The 19932-nt window shown below is 47.1% G+C and overlaps 1 protein-coding gene across 3 annotated transcripts in view; it reads right to left on the reverse strand.

Annotated features, from left to right (window-relative positions):
* Window positions 1-1029: 1029 nt before the first annotated feature.
* Window positions 1030-19932, reverse strand: part of POMT2 (protein O-mannosyltransferase 2) — a 43738-nt gene continuing 24835 nt past the window's right edge. For all 3 annotated transcript variants that reach the window (XM_058739824.1, XM_058739822.1, XM_058739823.1), the window contains 12 exons: window positions 17295-17361; window positions 14676-14745; window positions 12869-12947; window positions 11362-11513; window positions 10594-10685; window positions 9415-9491; window positions 6442-6513; window positions 6073-6132; window positions 5881-5986; window positions 4663-4803; window positions 4396-4510; window positions 1030-3539 (listed from right to left, as the gene is read on the reverse strand). In XM_058739824.1, coding sequence (XP_058595807.1) covers window positions 3434-3539; window positions 4396-4510; window positions 4663-4803; window positions 5881-5986; window positions 6073-6132; window positions 6442-6513; window positions 9415-9491; window positions 10594-10685; window positions 11362-11513; window positions 12869-12947; window positions 14676-14745; window positions 17295-17361 — 1137 coding nt within the window. In that variant the 3' untranslated portion in view covers window positions 1030-3433. The remainder of the gene's footprint in view (window positions 3540-4395; window positions 4511-4662; window positions 4804-5880; window positions 5987-6072; window positions 6133-6441; window positions 6514-9414; window positions 9492-10593; window positions 10686-11361; window positions 11514-12868; window positions 12948-14675; window positions 14746-17294; window positions 17362-19932) is intronic.

The raw sequence follows: 19932 nt of genomic DNA on the forward strand, positions 1-19932 counted from the left end.
AAGTGCTATACACCAGGCCTTTTTTCCCCTCCCAGAAAACCACTGGTCTGGGTGCACCAGGAAACACTGGGCCCCGGGTGCACTGTGGATGCGTTAAGCAGAATGCACAAAGGAACGTGCTAAACGTGGACACCTCTGAGCTGAGTCCAGGCCTTCTCCCCGGGGACCCAGGGTTGTCTGTTGTTCTGGGAAGGTGCTTCTATCCCAGAACCAAGCCAGAGAAACAGAAAAAGCCCAACTTGGTGTCCAGTCCTGGCCCTGATATTGACTAATCACAAGAGTTGAGGCAAATAATTTAATCTCTCATGGGTAGAATGGAGACAAAAGCAGCACTGGCTTCACTGTGCCTTTATGAGGATGAAGTGTCACTGATGTGTCGGTGCTTAGTAAACTAAGCTGTGCCGGTCAAGTGTGTTTGGTCCCTTCCTAACTTGCCTGGACTCGGCGTCTTCCTGCCCCTGAAGCTCTGCACGTCCCCTTCCCTGCCTCCTCCAGCCCCTCTTGTCTCAAGGGGGAGGGGGAGTCAGGCCGCCTGCACCTCACAGGGCAGTGCCACTCCTCTCCTCTTCCACCCACCGCCCCACACACACCAGCGCTCACCTCCTTGGGACGCTCGCCATCGCTCCTGATGACAGAAGACCCCTGCGAGATGGGGCCTCTGGCGAGCACAATGGCAGCTGCTACAGTGCTGGGCTGTGTGGCTGTCTCAGACATGGACACTCTTACTCTCCACTTTCCTTGCCCTACTGTGTGGCAGGTTACCAGAGAAACAGTCCAGCTTCCTACTTATTTTGGGATAAGTTTAAATAAAAGAACAGCCCTCATTACTCAAGTAACCTTGTACGTGGGAGGGCCCCAATGTCCCTCGGGGTGACGGGGCTCACCTGCCCAGCCAGGGCCTCTGCTGAAATTAGAATGGTCTCAGACACCGGGACACAGTGGAACGGTTCTTGCCCTCAAAACATTCCTCTCTTTCTGGGAGCCCGAGGGAAAGTCAGGTTCAATTAAGTACAACAAGAACACCATGGCTTTCAAAATAAGGGCTATTTATTACAAAAGTAAATGGCCTCTGATTATCTGTGGAAACCCTTTTTTAATATAAAATTGTGGCTCAAGAAGCTGGCTGGAGGTTGTGCTCACAAACATCTTCTTCCTCCACCAGCAAGTTTGTGGGGCAGATCACATTTCCGCCGATTCCTGGGCACTGGAGCTCATACTCAGGGCACCACCCTGACAGCCCCTCTCCCCAGCATCTGCCAACAACAGAACCTGAACACTTGCAGCTGCGTCCACCCGCACAGCCTCGTCCCCAGAGAAAGGTCTGTTCATCTGAGCTAAGAGGAAGCGGGGGGAGTGAGCAAGCAATTCTCTCATCCTTGGAACACAGTAGAAGAGACGGAAGAACCCTTCGTTCCCAGTGTGGCCAAATGAGGAGGGAGCCACGGGGAGGAAGCTGGCTGAGCTTTCTCCTTCCCCACCCTCCCCCAGAGTGGCTGCCCCTCTGGCTCCTTCAGGGTTCCTCCCTTCCAACAAGTTCCTATTAGGAAAGAAGAAGGTGCAAGGGAACAACGGCCACCTCCCAGTTGTCATCAGGCCAGTGCTCTCAGCTGAGAGGCAAGCACAGATTCCTGCACTCGCCCTGGGTGGGCAGGAGAGCCCACCCAAATGGCTGTCCCCACCCAGCTCAGAAGAAACCAACTCTCTGCCTTTGGGGAGGAGAGACAGCGGTGCGGTGGAAAGCGTAAGCAGAGGTTCTCCATCCCTGTTCTTTCCTTCCAGAAATGCAATTAAGCACACAGCCCAGACTCAGCACACAGGCAGCACTTCCTGCCAGGGGAAGTCAAAAGGGCTGCAGCCCTGGGAGAGGGAGGTCATCACACCCCAGATCTAATTAACAAACCTGCCTTGCTTTTGACATTGCTGCATTTCCTCTATTAACATTAATGATGGCTGGTCCGAACGGCTAAGGATGGCCAGAAGCTTCCCTCCCCACCGCCCAGTAGGTAGCACAGTCTGTCCCTGGGACCAATTTCCAGTCTCCGTGGCAACCGCCTCCCAGAGATGCTCTAAAGAGCTCTGACCCTGTCAGAATTGGTGGGGGCTACAGAGGAGGGAAGATGAAGTGTGGCAGAGCCTCATCATTAAACCTGGAAGCATCACAGCCCTCCGAGACAAAATACTCTGTCATGTACTTGCGGGAGGGAGGCAGGCTGAGGAGCTGGCCTTGGGCTGGTTCGGTTCTCACCCAAGGGTTTCCTTAATCTCTTCTATTTGGGGAAGAAGTGAAAGGAACAGCTAGCTCTGAGCTTCTTCCTTGGGCTTTAAAGTGGCAGAGAGTAGAAGCTTTGCTGCATTTCTAGGTGCTCTGGGTCCTTGGGGAAAGAGATTAGTGAAACAGTGACACAGAGAAAGGGGAATGAAACGGAAATGGGGTGTCAGCAGGGGAAGACTAGAGAAGTAAAAGGAACACCTCATGAGTGACAGGGACATCAATCCGGACGGGCCGCACGGCCTACTGGGACCCCAGCCCGGCACCACAGATCCCTGCCCTGCTGCCCATCACCCTCGGCTGCTAAGAAAGGGGCCCCAAAAGCTCTCCCAGCCATCAGGAGAGTGCGTCTGCCCCACTGTCGCAGCCAGGCTGGGTGCAGAGGGAAAAGGACCGTAGCAAGAAAAACCTCTGGCGAGCAGGCCCTGCGAACACACAGCAGCCCAGGATAGGGTGCCATTCCTCCCACAAGACATCACGTAATACTCTGAGAGTGAGGAAGCCAGGGCTGGTGAGCTCTCAGCGAGCGGCCTTGCTCTGGAGACTTCCCAGCAGCTGCCGCCCGGGAAGCAGCTGGGAGGCCGGCCCTCCAGCCCAGAGGTGCTCCGCTCTGTTTGTTGGGAGGAGAGCGGTGCAGCGTGGACAGTCCCGTCTGCTCTGCCCTTGGTGATATCCCAGAGTGGGGTCGGTGAGCTCAGCCTTCTTGGAGGTCAGAGAATTTATGATGGTCTTACTTTCAAACCAAATCCAGTGTGAAGGAAAATACCAGAAAATACTACTGTAGCCCTGGACTATTTCTTGAGTTTATGACACTCAGCTGTCCACAGTCACAGTCTATATTCCACAGGTATATGGGCACATGTACCCTCACACCCCCACACACATCCCTCCTTATGTTGCACACTTGGGGAAACAGACCAGAGAGGTGGTGTCCTCTATTGCTGGGCCATTCCCAGTGGTGGGACCTCTGCAGACAGAGCCGTGGCTCTCCCTTGTGTTGGGTTAAGTTCCGGGTGTGCCTCCAGAGCTCGGTCCTGGAAGGCAGCAGAATTCCTCAGGCTCCTCGGGCAGCTTTGCCCACAGCTGGGAGGGTCCAAGGGCTGGCTGCACAGCTGGCTATGCCCAGAAAGTTCCTGGACTCAGGCTGAAGTCCTTGCAGTAGTCTCAAAAGTCCCATGATTCAAGCCACCTTAGTCCTGCCATGGGACTTCGGGGATCCTGGGCTAGGGGACCAACCATCCCGTAAGCCAGAGGGTGGAAGAGGTAGAAGCTGTGAGAGAGAATCCAGAGGGGGGCAGGTGGCATCCAGTGCCTTGGCATCGGCAAGCGGCCCTACAGACCCTTGAAATTCAGCCATCCCCCTCCCCCCTCCCACCCCCCCACCCCCCCCCCCGCTAGAGTTCATTAGGTCTTCTCCACCTACAAGATCTGCTTGTTCTTGTCTCCACAGTCTGTCTGTGTTCGCCATTTGGGCACACTGTAGTCTGAGAGCTTAGCAGATGCTGACTTAATGACAATGAAGGAAAGGGCTCCTCCCAAGAGGCCCCAGGGAGAGACCAGCCCAGGGGTCTGGTCATGGCTGTTTGGCTCAGAGTATATGTTATAATGTGCATGTGCTCTCAGGTCACAGACCCACCATTTGCAGTTCATGCTTTAATGCTGCCTCCCTGGCAGCACTAAAGGCCAGTGACTCTCAACAGGGGATCTGTGAGACTGGCATGAAGGTGGGGAGAGGAGGGGAGGCTTGCCAAACACCCTCCTTCCAGTTATTCTGAGCCACAGCCCACACCACTCTTCCCACCCTCTCCCTCACCCTGCCTCCTCCAGAGCTGTCTGGTAGGGAGCCATGGTCATATAAAACCTGGAACCCACTGGTAAAAGGAAAGAATGCAGAGTCAGCCCCTGTTTCTCCTATCTGGCTGCACATTGGGGTCACCTGGGGAGCTTTGAAAAATGGAATCAGAGCCTCTGGGGGTGGGGCCCAGTTACCGGAGTGCTTTAAAAGCAGAGTTTAAAAGCAGAGTGCTTAAGAATCCCAGGGGATTCTAAAATGCATCCAGGGCAGAGGCATCAGACTTGTGGGTGGAGAGTGGGGGACAGCTATGCAAGGAGTGGGGAATACTCACCTGTAGGCAGTTCCCAGGAGCAGGCTCAGGTTTCCCACCACATACAGGCCCCTGGCCAGGGAAGAGGAGGCCAGGCTCCAGGCCCAGAGCCGCAGGAGAGTGTCCCACAGAATGCCTAAGGGAAAGAAGAGACCTAGCGCCAGTCTGTCAGAGGATGACTTCTGGGGATGCAGCACGAAGGAGCCACTCCAGGTCAGGAAGCAGGGAGACCCCCCTCAGCATTGTTCCTCTGCCCCTCTCCCCCAGGTCCAGGTAGGCAGTGCTGACCTGTCAACATGCTGGAGAAGAGCATGGCTGGGAAGTAGTGGTGGAAGTAGAGAATCCGGCCCATCAGGAAGAATGGGAAGTAATGGAGAATCCAGCCAAGCAGGAGCTGACCGCCTCCTCGCAGCAGGACCTGGGACAACCCTGGGCCCCAAGCAGCACAGCCCAGGTTAGCAGCCAGGGAGAAGGCAGAGACCCGGGGTCCTTGTCCAGCTCTGCCCCTTCCCTGCTGTGTGTCTGGACCGGGCTGCCTTTCCTCATCTGGAGAATGCTGAGCAAGCCTAGGCAGCTGGAAGAGAGGAGCAGCTGGCCCTCGAGAGCCTTGCACATTACCCACTCAGGGAGGCTGGCACCCATGCAGGTGCACCAAATACCAACAGGAGGCAGCCTAGCCTCTAAAGAAACCAAGATGCTCACATCCCACAGGTAGCTGCCCGCATCCCGCCTCCGTCTCCCACACCTTTGCTGCCACACAGATCTTTGCAGCGGCCGACAGGAGAGAGGTGAAGTTGGAGATGAGGATGGAGGGGGACAGAGGGGGCCTAGGACTGTGGCTGTTCACAGAGGGAGCGGCACAGGGTAAAAAGAGCCTGCGGGAACGTCTCAGGGGCTGCAGTCTGTGCCCTAGGGGCTCCTCCCTACCCCACTAGAAGATGGGCCATGGAACAGGGAGGAGGCAGAGGAGAAGAGGTGGGTAGCTCTCTACAGAGTGTAAAGGTTAAAAGCGAAGTCTCTGGGGACACCTGGGTGGCTCAGTCAGTTGAGCATCGAACTCTTGATTTCAGCTCAGGTCATGATCCCAGGGTTGTGGGATCAAGCCCCCATGTGTTAGGCTCCATGCTGAGCATGGGAGCCTGCTTAAGATTCTCTCTCTTCCTCTGCTCCTCTCCTCTGCTCTCGTGCTCGTGCTTGCACTCTCTCTCTCTCTCTCTCAAAGAAAAAAAGTAAAGGCTCTGAAGTCAGACTGCTTGGGTTTGAATCTCAGCTCTACACTTACAAGTGTATGTTCTGGGACAAGTCTCTTCTCTTTGTGCCTTTGCTTCCTAATCCATAAAATGGGGGTAAGAATGTTCTACTCTACAGGGCTGTTGGGAAGATAGGCATTCGGTGACTGAGCTTTAAAGAAGGGAGAGAGTGGGGGCTGAAGGCAGAATGGCCCAGCAGAAGTGTAGGCCCCAGCCAGCTGCTAGGTCAGGGGAGGGAGAGCCCAAGGGACCCAACCTTCAACCTCCGCAGGCAGGTGTGCCCCTCTCTGCACAGCTACAGCAATGATGCTCCCCAAGAGGAGGTAGAGGGCAATGCTCAACAGATTCAGCCACCAAACCACCTGCATGGAAAGGAGAATGGGCAGGTGAGAGGAAAGCTGCAGCCCTCGGGCTGAAGGTCTACACAGGGAGAGGGCTGGGCACTCACCGGGTTGCCAAGCAGATATACACGGAAGTCTGTGTCATTGATCCCTGAGAAGCGCAGGCCCTGTGGGGCAGAGGACACCCTACTGATCCAGGGCCCAGTGCATCCAGGCCACACGTGCTCCGGTGGGGGGAAGACCAGTTACCTTTCACAGATAGGGAGCCCGGGCAGGAGGCTCAGAAAGTGCCAATTCTACATGAGCTCTCGGGGAAGGTGGGTCAGAATCAGGACAAAAAACAGAGCCCTGTCGGCCAGCCACCTCATGCCAGGTAAGGCCTTGCCTAGTTACCCTAGCTCACCCCACCCAACCAAGTCTCAGTGATCTCCTTTTTGGCTCCATTTCCTGGGATAAACTCTAGCCTTGAGCCCTACCTGATAGTTGATAGGCCAGTGCCAGGGTTTGGACGTGAACTCATTGTCCTTGGGTTTCAGACCATTGTTCCCCTGCAGGAAAATGGCAAAAAGAAGCTAGTCAAGGCAGAGATCTAGAGAGCTGACAGAAGTGTGAGCAATGGGCATCTCTGACATATGGCCAAGTGTCCAGAGGAAACCTCCCCCTACCGTCCCCCTCCCTTCAGGGAAGTCAGGTGCTCATTCTCAGTCACTGTTAACCTGCTTACAACTGCCTTACTTCTCCCAACACACAAGCCTCCATTTCCACCAGAGACAGTCCATTCAGACCCACTATGCTTGAGAGAAAAGAGAATGAAAGACTTGTTTCCTGTGAGCACAAAACATACACCCATCTTTCAGACCAAGGAGAAGGTGTGAAGAGAGCTAGTGGGGATACAAAATCAAGCCAACTTATGTGTTCCCTCAGGAACCCAATTTCAAACACAGAACCAGAAATCTGATGAATTCCCAGACTTGGAAAAAGTTACTTTAACCTAGTGTTTCTCAACTTTTTTTTTTCATTATTGCCCCTCCTGGAACTTTTCAGACATTTTTTCCCTAAATGCCTCCAATGACATTTTAATACCACAGCAATACTGTAAATATGTCTATATACTGGATGACTACCTATGCTTCATACATGAAAAAGTTAAGGGTTTTCTGCCCTCCAAGAATACATTTTACCCTCTGGGTGATATTACCCATTGAGAATACATACTTTAGCCTGAAGGAACAAGATTCAGCCCCTTTAATCCAGTAGCTAAGACTGTCCAACAACCTGCCTCTACACGGCAAAATCAGGGCTTTTCAAAGGCAAGAAGGAAAGGATCAGGACCCTGGATACTAAGCACAGGTCTGGTGTCAGCCTCATTATCAGAACAAATTGAGAAGGCACTTCCTGAGAACAGTTGTAAGATGCTGTGAGTTAGGTCAGTTTTCTCCATTGAAGGGCCTCAGAATGAAGAATGAATCTGGACCCCAAAGGAGCTGTGGAGGGAAATGAATTCCTTCAAACCAGTGCAGTTCAGTCCCAGGCTCAAGGACTCCAGCCAGAGCTATAACAAACCAGGGGCATCCTATTTACTACCTTAATGTCAGAAATCCAGTTCCTTTACTAAACCAAGAAATGGAAGGAAGGAAAAGTCTGTAACCATTGCAGGCATATACATTTGTACACTGTTCTCTATGCTTAACACCTTGAGTGGGCTCGTTCCAGCTGACCTCACCAGACGAGGCAGCCTTCTCTGCACAGGACTCAGGCCCTCCACTCAGCTGGCAGAAAAGCCCTCTCCCGTGCAGTTTCCATCATCTGGACTATTTTGATCTCTTTCCCCCTCTTGATGCTACATTGGTTGAGTAAGAAAGCTCCCTTATGCCCTTTTATTCTTTGGCTCTACCTCTTAGATAATGAAAGAAGAAACGAGACTATTTAGACTTAGTCTTAAAATTCTACCCAGACGAGGACACCTGGGTGGCTCAGTTGGCTGGGAGACTGACTCTTGATTCCGGCTCAGGTCATGATCTCACGATTCATGATATCAAGTCCCATGTCAGGTTCTGCGCTGACAGTGCAGAGCCTGCTTGGGATTCTCTGTCTCCCTCGCTCTCTGCCCCTCCCCCGCTCGTGTGCATGCACACACACATGTGCTCTTTCTCTCAAAATAAGTTAACAAAACTTTAAAAATAAAAAAATTCTACCCAGACCTAGAATGATATTTTGACTGACAGGCACATATTCAAAGGAGCTATGTCATCAGGCCACAGTGACAGCTACAAGCAGAGAGTCAGAGAAGAAGTGACCCAGAGATCACTTGATGTGAAGTCATCACCTCGCAATGTGCAAAAATGACAAAATCTGAATTTTTTAATTTAATCTGGTGGAAGAAGTCAACTATATTTACTGAGTACCGCCTATAAAATCACTTCCAGGGAAGTCCACTTGACAACGGCTCAGCAGGGGAAAAATAACAATCACTACACCTCTCTGCTGCCCTGTGGGTAGAGTGATAATCACAAACCTGACTTGGGATACAGTGACTCTTAAACACCATTCCTGCAGAACACTGGTTTCCATAAGCCAAAGGAAAGGGGTCTCTTCTATACATCCACACTGCAGCAAGGTTTCTCTAACACACCGGGAGAAGTTAAGATAATGGGTAGAACTTTCTCAACTTAAAGCTCTCTTCTCTCAATTGTTCTTACGCCTTTGAGCTACGACTGCTGTCAGATACCAATGATGGAGAGTACAAACAAAGAATCTTATAAAACCTGCAAAAGACTCAATCAGGCCCCCTAAAGAGTTCCCAAGTCTAGGAACTTGAGGGGGCTCATGGTAGGCATTTTATGCTGCAGCTAAACAACATGCTCAGGTTAGCTATTCATCCTAATTCATTCTAACCTCAGGTGATGGAATGAACTATCAGCATCTCATGCTCTTCAAGCAAGAGCACTCTGGCTTTCAGGAGCTCTGCCATTTGAACAGATTTGAGAATCACTTAGAAATGGAAGAGTGTAGCAGTAACCAGCACTGACTCTGCCAGCCTCGCTGTGAAGCCCGGATCCACCTCTTACATTTAGCTGTGTGACCCTGGGCAGCTTTAACCTCTCCGTGCCCCAATTCCCTCATCTATAAACTGGGGACAATAATCTCCATAGGACTGTAATAACCACTGAATAAGTAGTTCACGTGCAGTGCTTAGAGTGGTGACTGGCACGTAAGAGCTACATACGTGTGCACTGGTGTCTGTTGTCATCATCATTATTATCATCACCACTATCATCATTCTGTGATAAGGGAAATGCCTTTGAAAACCAAGTAAACTGTAAGTGAAGACCCTTTCAAAGTCCTCCATGAGGGGGCAGTGGATCTATACATGGCTCCTGATCTGTGATGCAAATTTGTGGATGGTAAGAGCTCGTAGAGAAGCCATTGAATGAGAGGGGCCACAGTACCCGGATCATCACCATGTGGGACTCCAGCAAGACCTCAGGAAAACTGGGCTGCAGCACGTCCAGGCTGATGTTCGGCACTAGGCAAAGAAATGACAGAGAAGAAAACCTTGGTTGCACATTCTCCCAGCTGTCCACGGCATCCACACTGTGGCCAGAGTCTGAGTGCAGCCTTCCTGATGCTCTGGCTAACCAGTAGGTAGGAGTGTTGAGGAGACAGAAGAAAGCTTGACCCAATTCTTGATCATCCGCCTTCAGCTTGTGTGAAGCACTCATGAGGCATTTGGAGAAACACAAAGGCAACAGATGATGAGGCCTGTCCCCGGTCTGTCCCTGGTGTGGCTACCGCTCTCGGCACCACCACCCTTCATTATGGTACAGCCTCAAATGTTGCTCTCCCTGCCAGGCAGGTCTGTGAGGACAGGGGCCAAGTCCACATCATCCACCAGTGTCTTCCTGGGGCCCCCAGTCTTCCCATCATACTCACTGAAGAGTTGTTTAATTGGTTAATTAATTAGCTGGTTGGTTAAACTAGGTAGTAAGAAGAATGGAAAATGGGAAGCATGGAGAAAGGAAATCAAGCAAAAGCTTGAAAGGGGTGGTTGGGGAGGACAGATGATGAATCCAAAGATTCACTGAGTTGAAGATGACACTGATGTAGAAATGTCAAACAGGAGCCTGGGAGTACAGATATGGGGCTCAGATCAAGGGCTGTGGCCATCGCTTTCTGTACAAGTGTTGGCTGGCTGTGGGGAGGGGAGGAGCTCTACATAGGGGCATAAAGGGAAAGCACCAGCCTGCTCTAAGCCTTGAGAGTAGAAAGCACCCCTGGTACAGGGGACAGAACAGCCCAGAAGGAGATGAGAGAGGTGGGCCTGCACTGCAGGCAGTCAAGGCGAAGCATTAAATCCAGAGAGAGGCAAGGAAAATGAAAAGAGGAAATTAGCTCTGGTCCTGAGTGAAGTCACTGGTCACTTTAGGGAGAGTTTAAGGAAGACGGGAAGTTCACATGGATGGGAAGGGAAAGGAACTACCTTCATACAAAAACTTGTGTGAAGAGATTCAGTTTAAAAAAGGCAAGAAATGGCAATAATGATACAAAGTGACGGCAGAGTCTATAAAGGTTTATTTTTCTAAGATAAGAGTTACTTATAAATGTTTCCAGGAAGTAAGTTCACTCACGTTTGGGGTTGATATGGTCCTCCACATTCCAGATAGAGTTGAGGGTTTCCTTTAGGTATGGGGTGCACGTAACCTCCAACTGCTCCCAGCCCCTGTGAAAAGCAGTCACAGATGTCTCTCAGAAGATGTGAAACTCACCAGAGTAGCACTGTTGAATCTCTTAAATACACAGGACTCTGTTCTTTTCAATCCAGGGGCTATGCTTTTATCAACCTCACTCTTGTATTCCACGACTATCACAGAAGTCATCTAGCATTGAGCATTCCCACTTTAGGAAGGTCCAGAGCAGTTAGAAGGTCCAAACCAGATGAACAAACATTGAACTCTCAGTACACATAAAATACCCAAGGGACTCTGGAGTTCTCTGCTCTATAACACACCCGATGCCTTTTCTCCCTCTATTTACCATACAAAAACATGAGGGGCGCCTGGGTGGCTCAGTTGGTTAAGCGTCCAACTTCAGTTCAGGTCATGACCTCATGGCTTGTGAGTGTGAGCCCTGCATCTGGCTCTGTGCTGACAGCTCAGAGCGAGGAGCCTGCTTCAGATTCTGTCTCCCTCTCTCTCTGCCCTTCCCTGCCCCACCCCCACCCCCATGCTCTCTCTCAAAAATAAATAAGCATTAAAAAAAAATTATTTTTTTTTTTTAAATACAAAAACACGAGGTAAACATTGACAATGGAGAAACAGAAGTTTCTGGTATACTGCTTGTACTGTGAAAGGAGAAGCATGAGCCTCAACTGGGACATCAATACCCCAAAGACTCACCATTTGGGCAGGACCTTTCCCGAGGAGCCCAGGACACAACCTGTGACGAGATGGATGAGTCGAATTCGACTTCTCAGCACTTTGATCCGGTTTCCAAATTTTCTGTTTATAACCTCAATCCGCCAGAAATCATTGGAGTCTCCTGTCCCATTCTGCCATGTAAATCAAGGAAAAAATACAAAGAAAGCAAGATGACTTTAGAGAACGCATGTCGCATGTCAGGAAGGGGAAATGGCCAGCCTTTCAGATGCCACCATGTTACAAAGGTCAAAGACTAAATGGGCCTCAATGGATAAGGTGGGAAAGGGAACACAGCAACACCCCAAGTGATACACATTCCTCAGCACTCACTATCACAACCAAGAAAAGTAGTGTAACTTCTACAGCCTGCAGTCCGATTCTTCACTTCATGGGACTAGAGTTTAAATTCTAAACATATGTTTTTACTCTTAAACCAAACTCAAGATATCACCCTGAACCAACAGAAATAGATTTGGGTCATTTGCACCCATTACTTGGCCATCTGGACACTTACTCATCTAAGCCAGAAATTAAGACACTTATGTCTAATTCTCCTCAGTAGATACCCGCAAGAAAAAGATGAGTTGTGGCTCCAGTACTGTAGGCTGAGCAAACAGAAAGAGGGTTGGGAAGTCCACCTAGCAGAATCGTTACTGATTCTGCAATAAAGCCTCTGCAAGGGAACATAAGGTCCTAAGGGTCCTAAGTCTAGCTGCCCACAAGTTGTTTTGTTTTCAAATTACTCCCCAAGCCATAAGTATAAAGCTTCTTCTATTAACTACATCACCCCAAGGTAGTAAAAATCTCAAAATAACGTGGTGATTAACATTGCTCTGCAGAACAGGCAAGTAATCCTTAAAAACAAAGCCAGTGAAGATTTGGGATCTGGCAAAGGATAAACTTATATATTCACCTAGGATCATATTGTGGATCCACGGCTTCTATGTCCAATGTGATTTTATTTTATTATTACTTATTTTTTAATTTTTTAATGTTTATGTATTTTTGAAAGAGAGACAGAGCACAAGCAGGGGAGGGGCAGAGAGAGAGGGAAACACAGAATCCAAAGCAGGCTCCAGGCTCCAAGATGTCAGCACAGAGCTCAATGCAGGGCTTGAACTCACAAACCATGAGATCATGACCTGAGCTCAAGGTGGACGCTCAACTGACTGAGCCACCCAGGCGCCCCCTCCAATGTGATTTTAAAAGAGACCCAAATAGTATCCATATGTAACATTTATTAAGTGTCAGAACATAAGAATGGCCTGGTTATCATGGGAGGAGAGAGATGGAGACAAATAGAAGCATATGTTACTTTTCCCACAGCAAACTTAGCCAAAACGTTCCCAATGTTAACAGAGTCCCTGTGCAGCCCCCAATCCTTACGAACATTGCAGAATTCCAGGGAGGATGTGCTCTGCCACATGGCCCTGAGCCAGGCCTCACAATTTTTTACATCCTACTCACACTCCAGTTGCTCACTTACTATGCCATAGCCAGTGACCTGATAGTGCTTTCGGGTCAGGGGGGCCTCATGATAGTGACTGTGCAGGTTCCGAGAAGTCCTAGAAGTTAAAAGAGAGAGAAATATCATCATCCTAGAAAAAAGAGACACGCAGTGTCTCCTCTTTTACTGAGGATATTCAGAATCATCTGTTAGGGCAAGAAAAATTAGAATCTGAACTATGAAATCCAACTTATCAGAAATGTCTTGCCTACTTACTTACAAGAAATACCCAGAGAATCAGAGAATCCCAAACCAGGAAGGACAGATGGTAGGAGTCCTGGACTACATGCCAAGAAAGGGGTTAACTTCAGCAGTCAGAGGGATGACTTATCACATTTGATGGCTTTGAAACACTTAGCTTGCCTGACTCATGAGGCAGCTTTGGGGAGAAGTTAAAATCTGTATTCTATACCTGCCTGAGCCAGCTAAGCCTCCTCCTTCCCATTTACTCTTTCTACCCTCATTACCAGTTTTACAAAGTGGGGAACTTTGGGGTAAGTAGGCGGATTAATTTAGTTTTTATTTGCTTTGTGCCTCTTATAATAATTCTTACTTTTATCTACAATAAGTGTTCATTATAAAAATTTTGGAAATTTCCAAAAATAAAACTTAACAATAAATAATAACTTTTAATTTGTTTATAAAACAAAATGAAATTTAAAAGTGTCTATAATCCTACCAGATAGGAAAAAAAAAACAAAAAAACACTGCTTATAGCTTTTCTATATACATAATCCCTGATTTTCAAAAAAAAAATCTGTACCTGATGATTCTTGTATACATAATTTTTGCAGGGTTGCTTCTGCAATCTATTGTTCCTGTTCGCTCTTGCACATGGTGCCCTATTTCCTTGGGTGCTTAGTTATTTTTTACTATGTACTATTCACTGTCACTGAAAAGCTATTTATGGGAATGGATGACAATGTATTTCCCAAAAGCGGATTTATATTTGCTTTTAGGCAGGTACCTAGGAGATATTACCAGTCTAGGATTATGTTTGTTTAAATTCATGGCCTAAAGATATCGAGACCATCCAGATAAAATTAATTTGGGCCACAAATTCATGTGAGGATCAATTGGTAGTTACAACTTTTCAGGAACCAGAGATAGCCCCTCTTCATCCCTGCTCCCCCTGCTCAAGCCCTTTGGGGTTCCAAGTTTAGGGGAAGGATTACTTAATAAATTTACCACATTGGGTGAGCCTAGAGCTTTGAATTTACAACTCTTTCTCTCAAGGCAGACAAAACCAAAGATCGAAACTCAACATTGTGGGGTCAAGGCAGAAGGGGCTGCAGCACCCCACTCATTTCTCTGGATTCCCACTTTCACTTAGATTTTGGCCTGGTAACTCCCTACTGTCTGTCAGCTCTTTGATGCTTTAAGATGTTTTCATATCATTCCAGCATTTTTAGTCATTTCCAGTGAGAACATTGCTTAAATAAACTAGCTTGCCATATTCTCAGAAACAGACTTCTATGTTTTCCTAAAGGCAGCCACTTGAGAAGAAGCTCTGGATAACTCAAATATATATATATATTTTTCTCTAGAAGAAGGGAAACTCAACAGTACCTTCAAAGTTCGAACTCCCCAAAGCCAAAAGAGGTGGACAAACTGGCCTGCTTGTTTGATCAGCCTTCATAAAATGGCTCTCCCATTCTAGCACAGCAGCCTTGTTCTATTTACTAGAGCCTCATCCAATCTGACTTCTGTTTATTTCCAGCTTAAAAGAACTCTCTACCTTTGGTGCCCATACCACTCATTCATCCCAGACAGCAAATTTACTTACTCTTTGTGTTCTAGCCGAATGATGTCTCCATGTCTTACAAACTCCACTGGTAATGAAGGGTCTAGGGGATCTGCCGAGAAGAAACAATCACTGATATCTGAAATCATTCACTCATTAGTGCCAATTGAGGGCCTACAGGTAAAGAGTTATGGTACAATATGGTATAGGTTAGAGGTACAGATAGAGTGCTGGGAGAACAAAGAGAAAGGGCCCCTCACTGTCTCAGAGAAATGCTTGAAAAGACTCTTCAAGGAGGGGAGAATTTTGTCAGGTGAACAAGTGGGGCACAGTTGTATGAAAGAACAAAACACATTTGATCAATGGTAAATGGTTTCATATGAGTGGGAGAGTGGGTGGGAAAGACAGTGGGAATAGGTGAGGGTGTGAACAAGTAGGGCCAGACAGTGAAGGACAGGCCTGTATCTGACAGGTACCGAAGCCCCCACAGGAAGATTTTTAAGCTGAGAAGGCAAATAATAATATTTTCCTTTTAGTAGTAAAAATACAGTATTCCAAAAATTAATTCCATGTAAACGACCATATTTCCAGCTTTCCTCAGAATCCAATGTTAAACCTACAAATTCTGCCAGTCATTATCTTGTCTCTGGCAAAAACCTGCTAAGTGTGAGGCAAAGAAAATGATGAGGTAACAAAAGAAAGGGACCACATCTTCCAGAAGCCAAGAGCAATCAGGTCTAGCAAGGCAGTGACAATGGCAAAGTTGCTGGCAGTAATCAGCAACACAAAAGGATCTTTGCAAACTTCTGTCCCAGACAGTGAGACACTGACACTCAAGGTCAGGAAAGAGAAATGTGCCAGAACAAATCACTGCCTCTCAAGAGAAATAGAGAATTCAAGTGTAGAGATGCCCATTCGTCTGTGGACTTTAAAGTCTCTGAAAAAGATTAATCAGCAAAGTGACAAAATAAGTCAATGGGGAGGGAAGAAGGAAGTTTCAGCTCACATGGATTTGGCGGGGTGGGGACATATACAGCCATCAAGAACACAGAGACCTAAATAAATAAAATCACAAATGAGAGAGGAGAAATAACAACTGAACCACAGAAATATCAATCATCATATGAGAGTATTATTTTAAAAAACTATATCCCAACAAATTGGACAACCTAGAAGAAATGGATAAATTCTTAGAAACAAATAAACTATCAAAAGAACACAAAGACCTCAGTATATACGACCCCCACTTCCCAAAGTGCTTATACCTCTCTGTCCTCACACAAAGCCTCAGTTGCCTAGGTGAAATGCAACCACCCTAATCTAGAAGCCACAACGAATAACAGATCCTAGATGTTCAAAGATTTGGTCGATGCCCACATAGCTTTAGAAGTAAAGAGGTCTTGGGGCGCCTGGGTGGCTCAGTCGGTTAAGTGTCTGACTTCGGCTCAGGTCATGATCTCACGGTTCGTGGGTTTGAGCCCCGCGTCGGGCTCTGTGCTGAACGCTTGTTCAGAGCCTGGAGACTGCTTCGGATTCGGTGTCTCCTTCTCTATCTGCCCCTCCCCCGCTCACGCTCTGTCTCACTCTCTCTCAAAAATTAATAAATCAAATTAAAAAAAATAAAAATAAAAAGAAAGAGGTCTTGCCTTACAACCCCTCATTGTGATAGACCACTTATGTTTATCCTGTTGGATGAAAACAATCAATACTAGTACTATAAAGGGATAGAAACAGACTCTGACCAGTGGTGTCACAACATATATCACTGAGGAGTAGGAGGCAAAAACAGTGGTTGTGTGTGCCACATTTCTAGTCTCAAGACCACAGCAAGAAGAGGTGGGGAAAGGAACAAAGAAGGTGAGTTTAGATGAATAGCCACCCACTGCCACACAAACGCTCAGGAGCAGCTGACTCAAGACAGGCTGAGCCAGGTGGTGTTTACTGAGGAGTCACAGAGAACGCCTGTGACATAGGACAATCAGCAGGGGCTCAGAAGGTGAGCAGGAGATGCCCTCTGTTCTCTTTCTAGCTGTAGCAGAAGGCACAGCCTGCAGGTAGCTAGATCACTGACCAAAGAAAGATCCAGATATAGCCCATGTCATAAAGTCCTGAGAGCCCATTAAGTGTGCTTCAGAGCAGCTCTGCCCAGGCCAATCAGGGGCAGGCCAGCAAGGTACTGAGTGAGGGGCTAAGCACCAGGCTAGACGAGCCCAGCCACAGGCCCTCAGATCAAGACAACTTGAGCTGCACCATATGCTGGGGTCTGCAAGGCTTGGTGTGCTCTCAATTAGGAAGGACAGCAGCTACCATGTGCCCTCAGTTGGGGCTACTCGACCAGCCCCTGGCAGCAAGTCCAGGTAACCAGTTCTGGATTAAGCCTGAACCTTGGCCCCGCTCTCTAGCTTCAAAATGACAGCTGTCAAGAGTGAGATCTTATCCGTCTTGCTCACTGCTTATCTCCTGTGTTGACTGCAGTGCTTGGAACATAGTAGGTGCTCAATAAATAACTGTTGAAAGGATAATTGACCTCAGTAAAGGTATTGCCCAAGAATGATCAGGAGAGCCCACCTCTGTACCATTTGAAGGCATGAGAGAAATGTTAAAAATGGCTCAGAGTGAGCAATAACACAAGAGACATCACTCAGTTCCCTACCGTATTACCTGCATTTGTGTTATGTTTCTTGATAATCCACAGATTGTTGTAGTCCTTGTGCAAATAGGTGGTGACCTGAGGGGAAGGGGTGGGAGGAGGTAGGGGGGAGAATACCATCACTATCAGCACAGCCACAGGACAATCAGCAACAAATCAACATTGCCTAAGCCTCTTTCAGAATCCCGAGCTGCTGACCCGAGGGGCCATGTTTCCCAATGGGGTTCAGAAGTAACACTGGTAAGATTCTCTCCTTCCATCTGCATTTAGAGGTTTCTCCCACAACAGCCTTTTTGATTTGTCTCTTCATATCTTTCTTCATCTTGTCTTTAAAGTTTCAGCCACCTAGAGGAGGAGCCATGATACCTTGTATAACATAGTCTCCAGCATACAAAGAGGATTTAGTGCATTTTAAGAAGTAATTAAGGGATGCCTGGGTGGCTCAGTCTATTAGGTGTCCAACTTGTGATTTCTGCTCAGATTATGATCTCACTGCTCGTGGGTTCAACCTCCACATCAGGCTCTGCAGCACAGAGCCTGCATGGGATTCTCTTTCCTTCTCTCTCTTCTCCTCCCTCACATGTACACACTCTCTCTCTCTCTCAAAAAAAAAAAAAAACAAACAAAAAAACAAAAAACCTTAAAAAAAAAAGTAATTAAGACCATGCCTCAAACTTTTTTTTTTTATTTATTTTTTTTATTTTTGAGACAGAGAGAGACAGAGCATGAACGGGGGAGGGGCAGAGAGAGAGAGGGAGACACAGAATCGGAAGCAGGTTCCAGGCTCTGAGCCATCAGCCCAGAGCCCGATGCGGGGCTCAAACTCACGGACCGCGAGATCATGACCTCGGATGCTTAACCGACTGAGCCACCCAGGCACCCCTAAATGAAAAATTCATGCTATATTTTCTAGAATGTGGCCAAATGAAACTAAAAAGCTCCATAAAGATCTCATCCTAGAAGCCTGAAATTTTAGCCCACAGCCATCCTATATACACTGATTTTTTAAAAATTAAATGTGTGTGTATGCATGTGAACATGCCTGTAACACTGTGATGAATCTAACAGCAAAAATTTGAAAACAGTATAAATGTCACTAGAGGAATAGTTAACATGATGGTATATCCCAGGACAGAATATTACACAGCCACAGGAAACGTCTCTGAGCATTTTTTACCAGCATAGGAAAAGGCTTATAAAATGCTGATGCTGAAAATGGCTGCCATTTATCCCTAGGTACTGTTCTAAGCACCAGGCATGTCTTATCTCCATGCTATAGGTACTTTGGTTATCCCCACCTTAATTATAAGGAAACTAAGGTTAAGTAATTTGTTCAAGGTCACCACAGTCTATCAATGGAGAGACATGATTCAAACCAAGGCAGCTAATTCCAATGCTCCCAGGATAGAGACCATCTAACAAACAATTATGCCAATTATGTAAACAAGAACATAAATACCCAGAAACAACAGAAATACTTACAAAGTGAGTTTTTATAACTCCAATTGGACAAAACATGACTGATTTACTTGCAAAGAGATTTGGAATTAGCATTTAAGGAAAAAAATATGCATGTATTATGGCCAATTTGTTTTGTTGGCTTTTACATTCTCAGGAAAAAAAATTAGGACTAATGGTATTAAGAATATACAAGAAACTAAAATATTTTGGCAGCCATAGAGAAAGTAAGTCCATACTCCTGAACACAGATACACAGAGTCCACCTTAGATTTGCTTATGGATCTTAAGATTTTTCTGGTGGTTATGTGTGTGTACTCTGTGTATTTTTTTAAATAAGAACTATTATTAGTAAAATTCCTGTAAGAAAAATTTCTTCTTTATTGTGAGTATAGTCCACGGCCTCTTTTTCCCATTCAAACATTTGTTTTTATAATGCATTTTTCAATAACACGAGGTCTCCAAGAAACACTGGTGTCCTCTAACAACAGAATGTTGTGCATCAAGTCATGTGGATAAAAACTGACCTTCCAGAATTATGTGTAGCTTTTGTCTTTTGGGGGTGTTTTGGTTTTGTTTTTTACTTTTCTATATTTTTCAATTTTATAAATGTTATACTTTAAAAATATTTAGGGGTGCCTGGGTGACTCAGTCGATTAAGTGTCTGACTGCAGCTCGGGTCATGATCTCGCAGAACATGAGTTCAAGCCCTGTACCCGGGCTCTGTGCTGACAGCTCAAAGCCTGGAGCCTGCTTTGGATTCTGTGTCTCCCTCTCTCTCTGCCCCTCCCCTATTTTCATTCTGTCTTTCTCTCTCTCTCTTAAAAATAAATAAAACATTAAAAAAACTTTTTTTTTAATATTTAAAAATGGACACTTAGAGTTGTTGACAAGACATTAAATCCCAGGGCAGTGAGGGTCACTAGAGGTGATTTAGTCCAATCCCCCAGTTGGCAGATGAAGAAACAGGCTCAGAAAGGCTTAGTGTGATTAGGACATGACAGAACCAGACTCGTCCACTCCTTGGCCCCCACATGCTCTCTCCACACCACCATCATGACATCACACCTCCATGTATGGGCCACAACTGTGTAACCCTAGGACTAGCATGACAGGGTCCTTCTCTCCCTCCGTGCAGTGTAGATGTTCCTGGCCACCATATCTGTAACTTTACCTTGTACAAGATAGCGG

This window comes from Neofelis nebulosa, chromosome 7 (assembly GCF_028018385.1).
Source record: "Neofelis nebulosa isolate mNeoNeb1 chromosome 7, mNeoNeb1.pri, whole genome shotgun sequence".
Taxonomy (NCBI): Eukaryota; Metazoa; Chordata; class Mammalia; order Carnivora; family Felidae; genus Neofelis; species Neofelis nebulosa.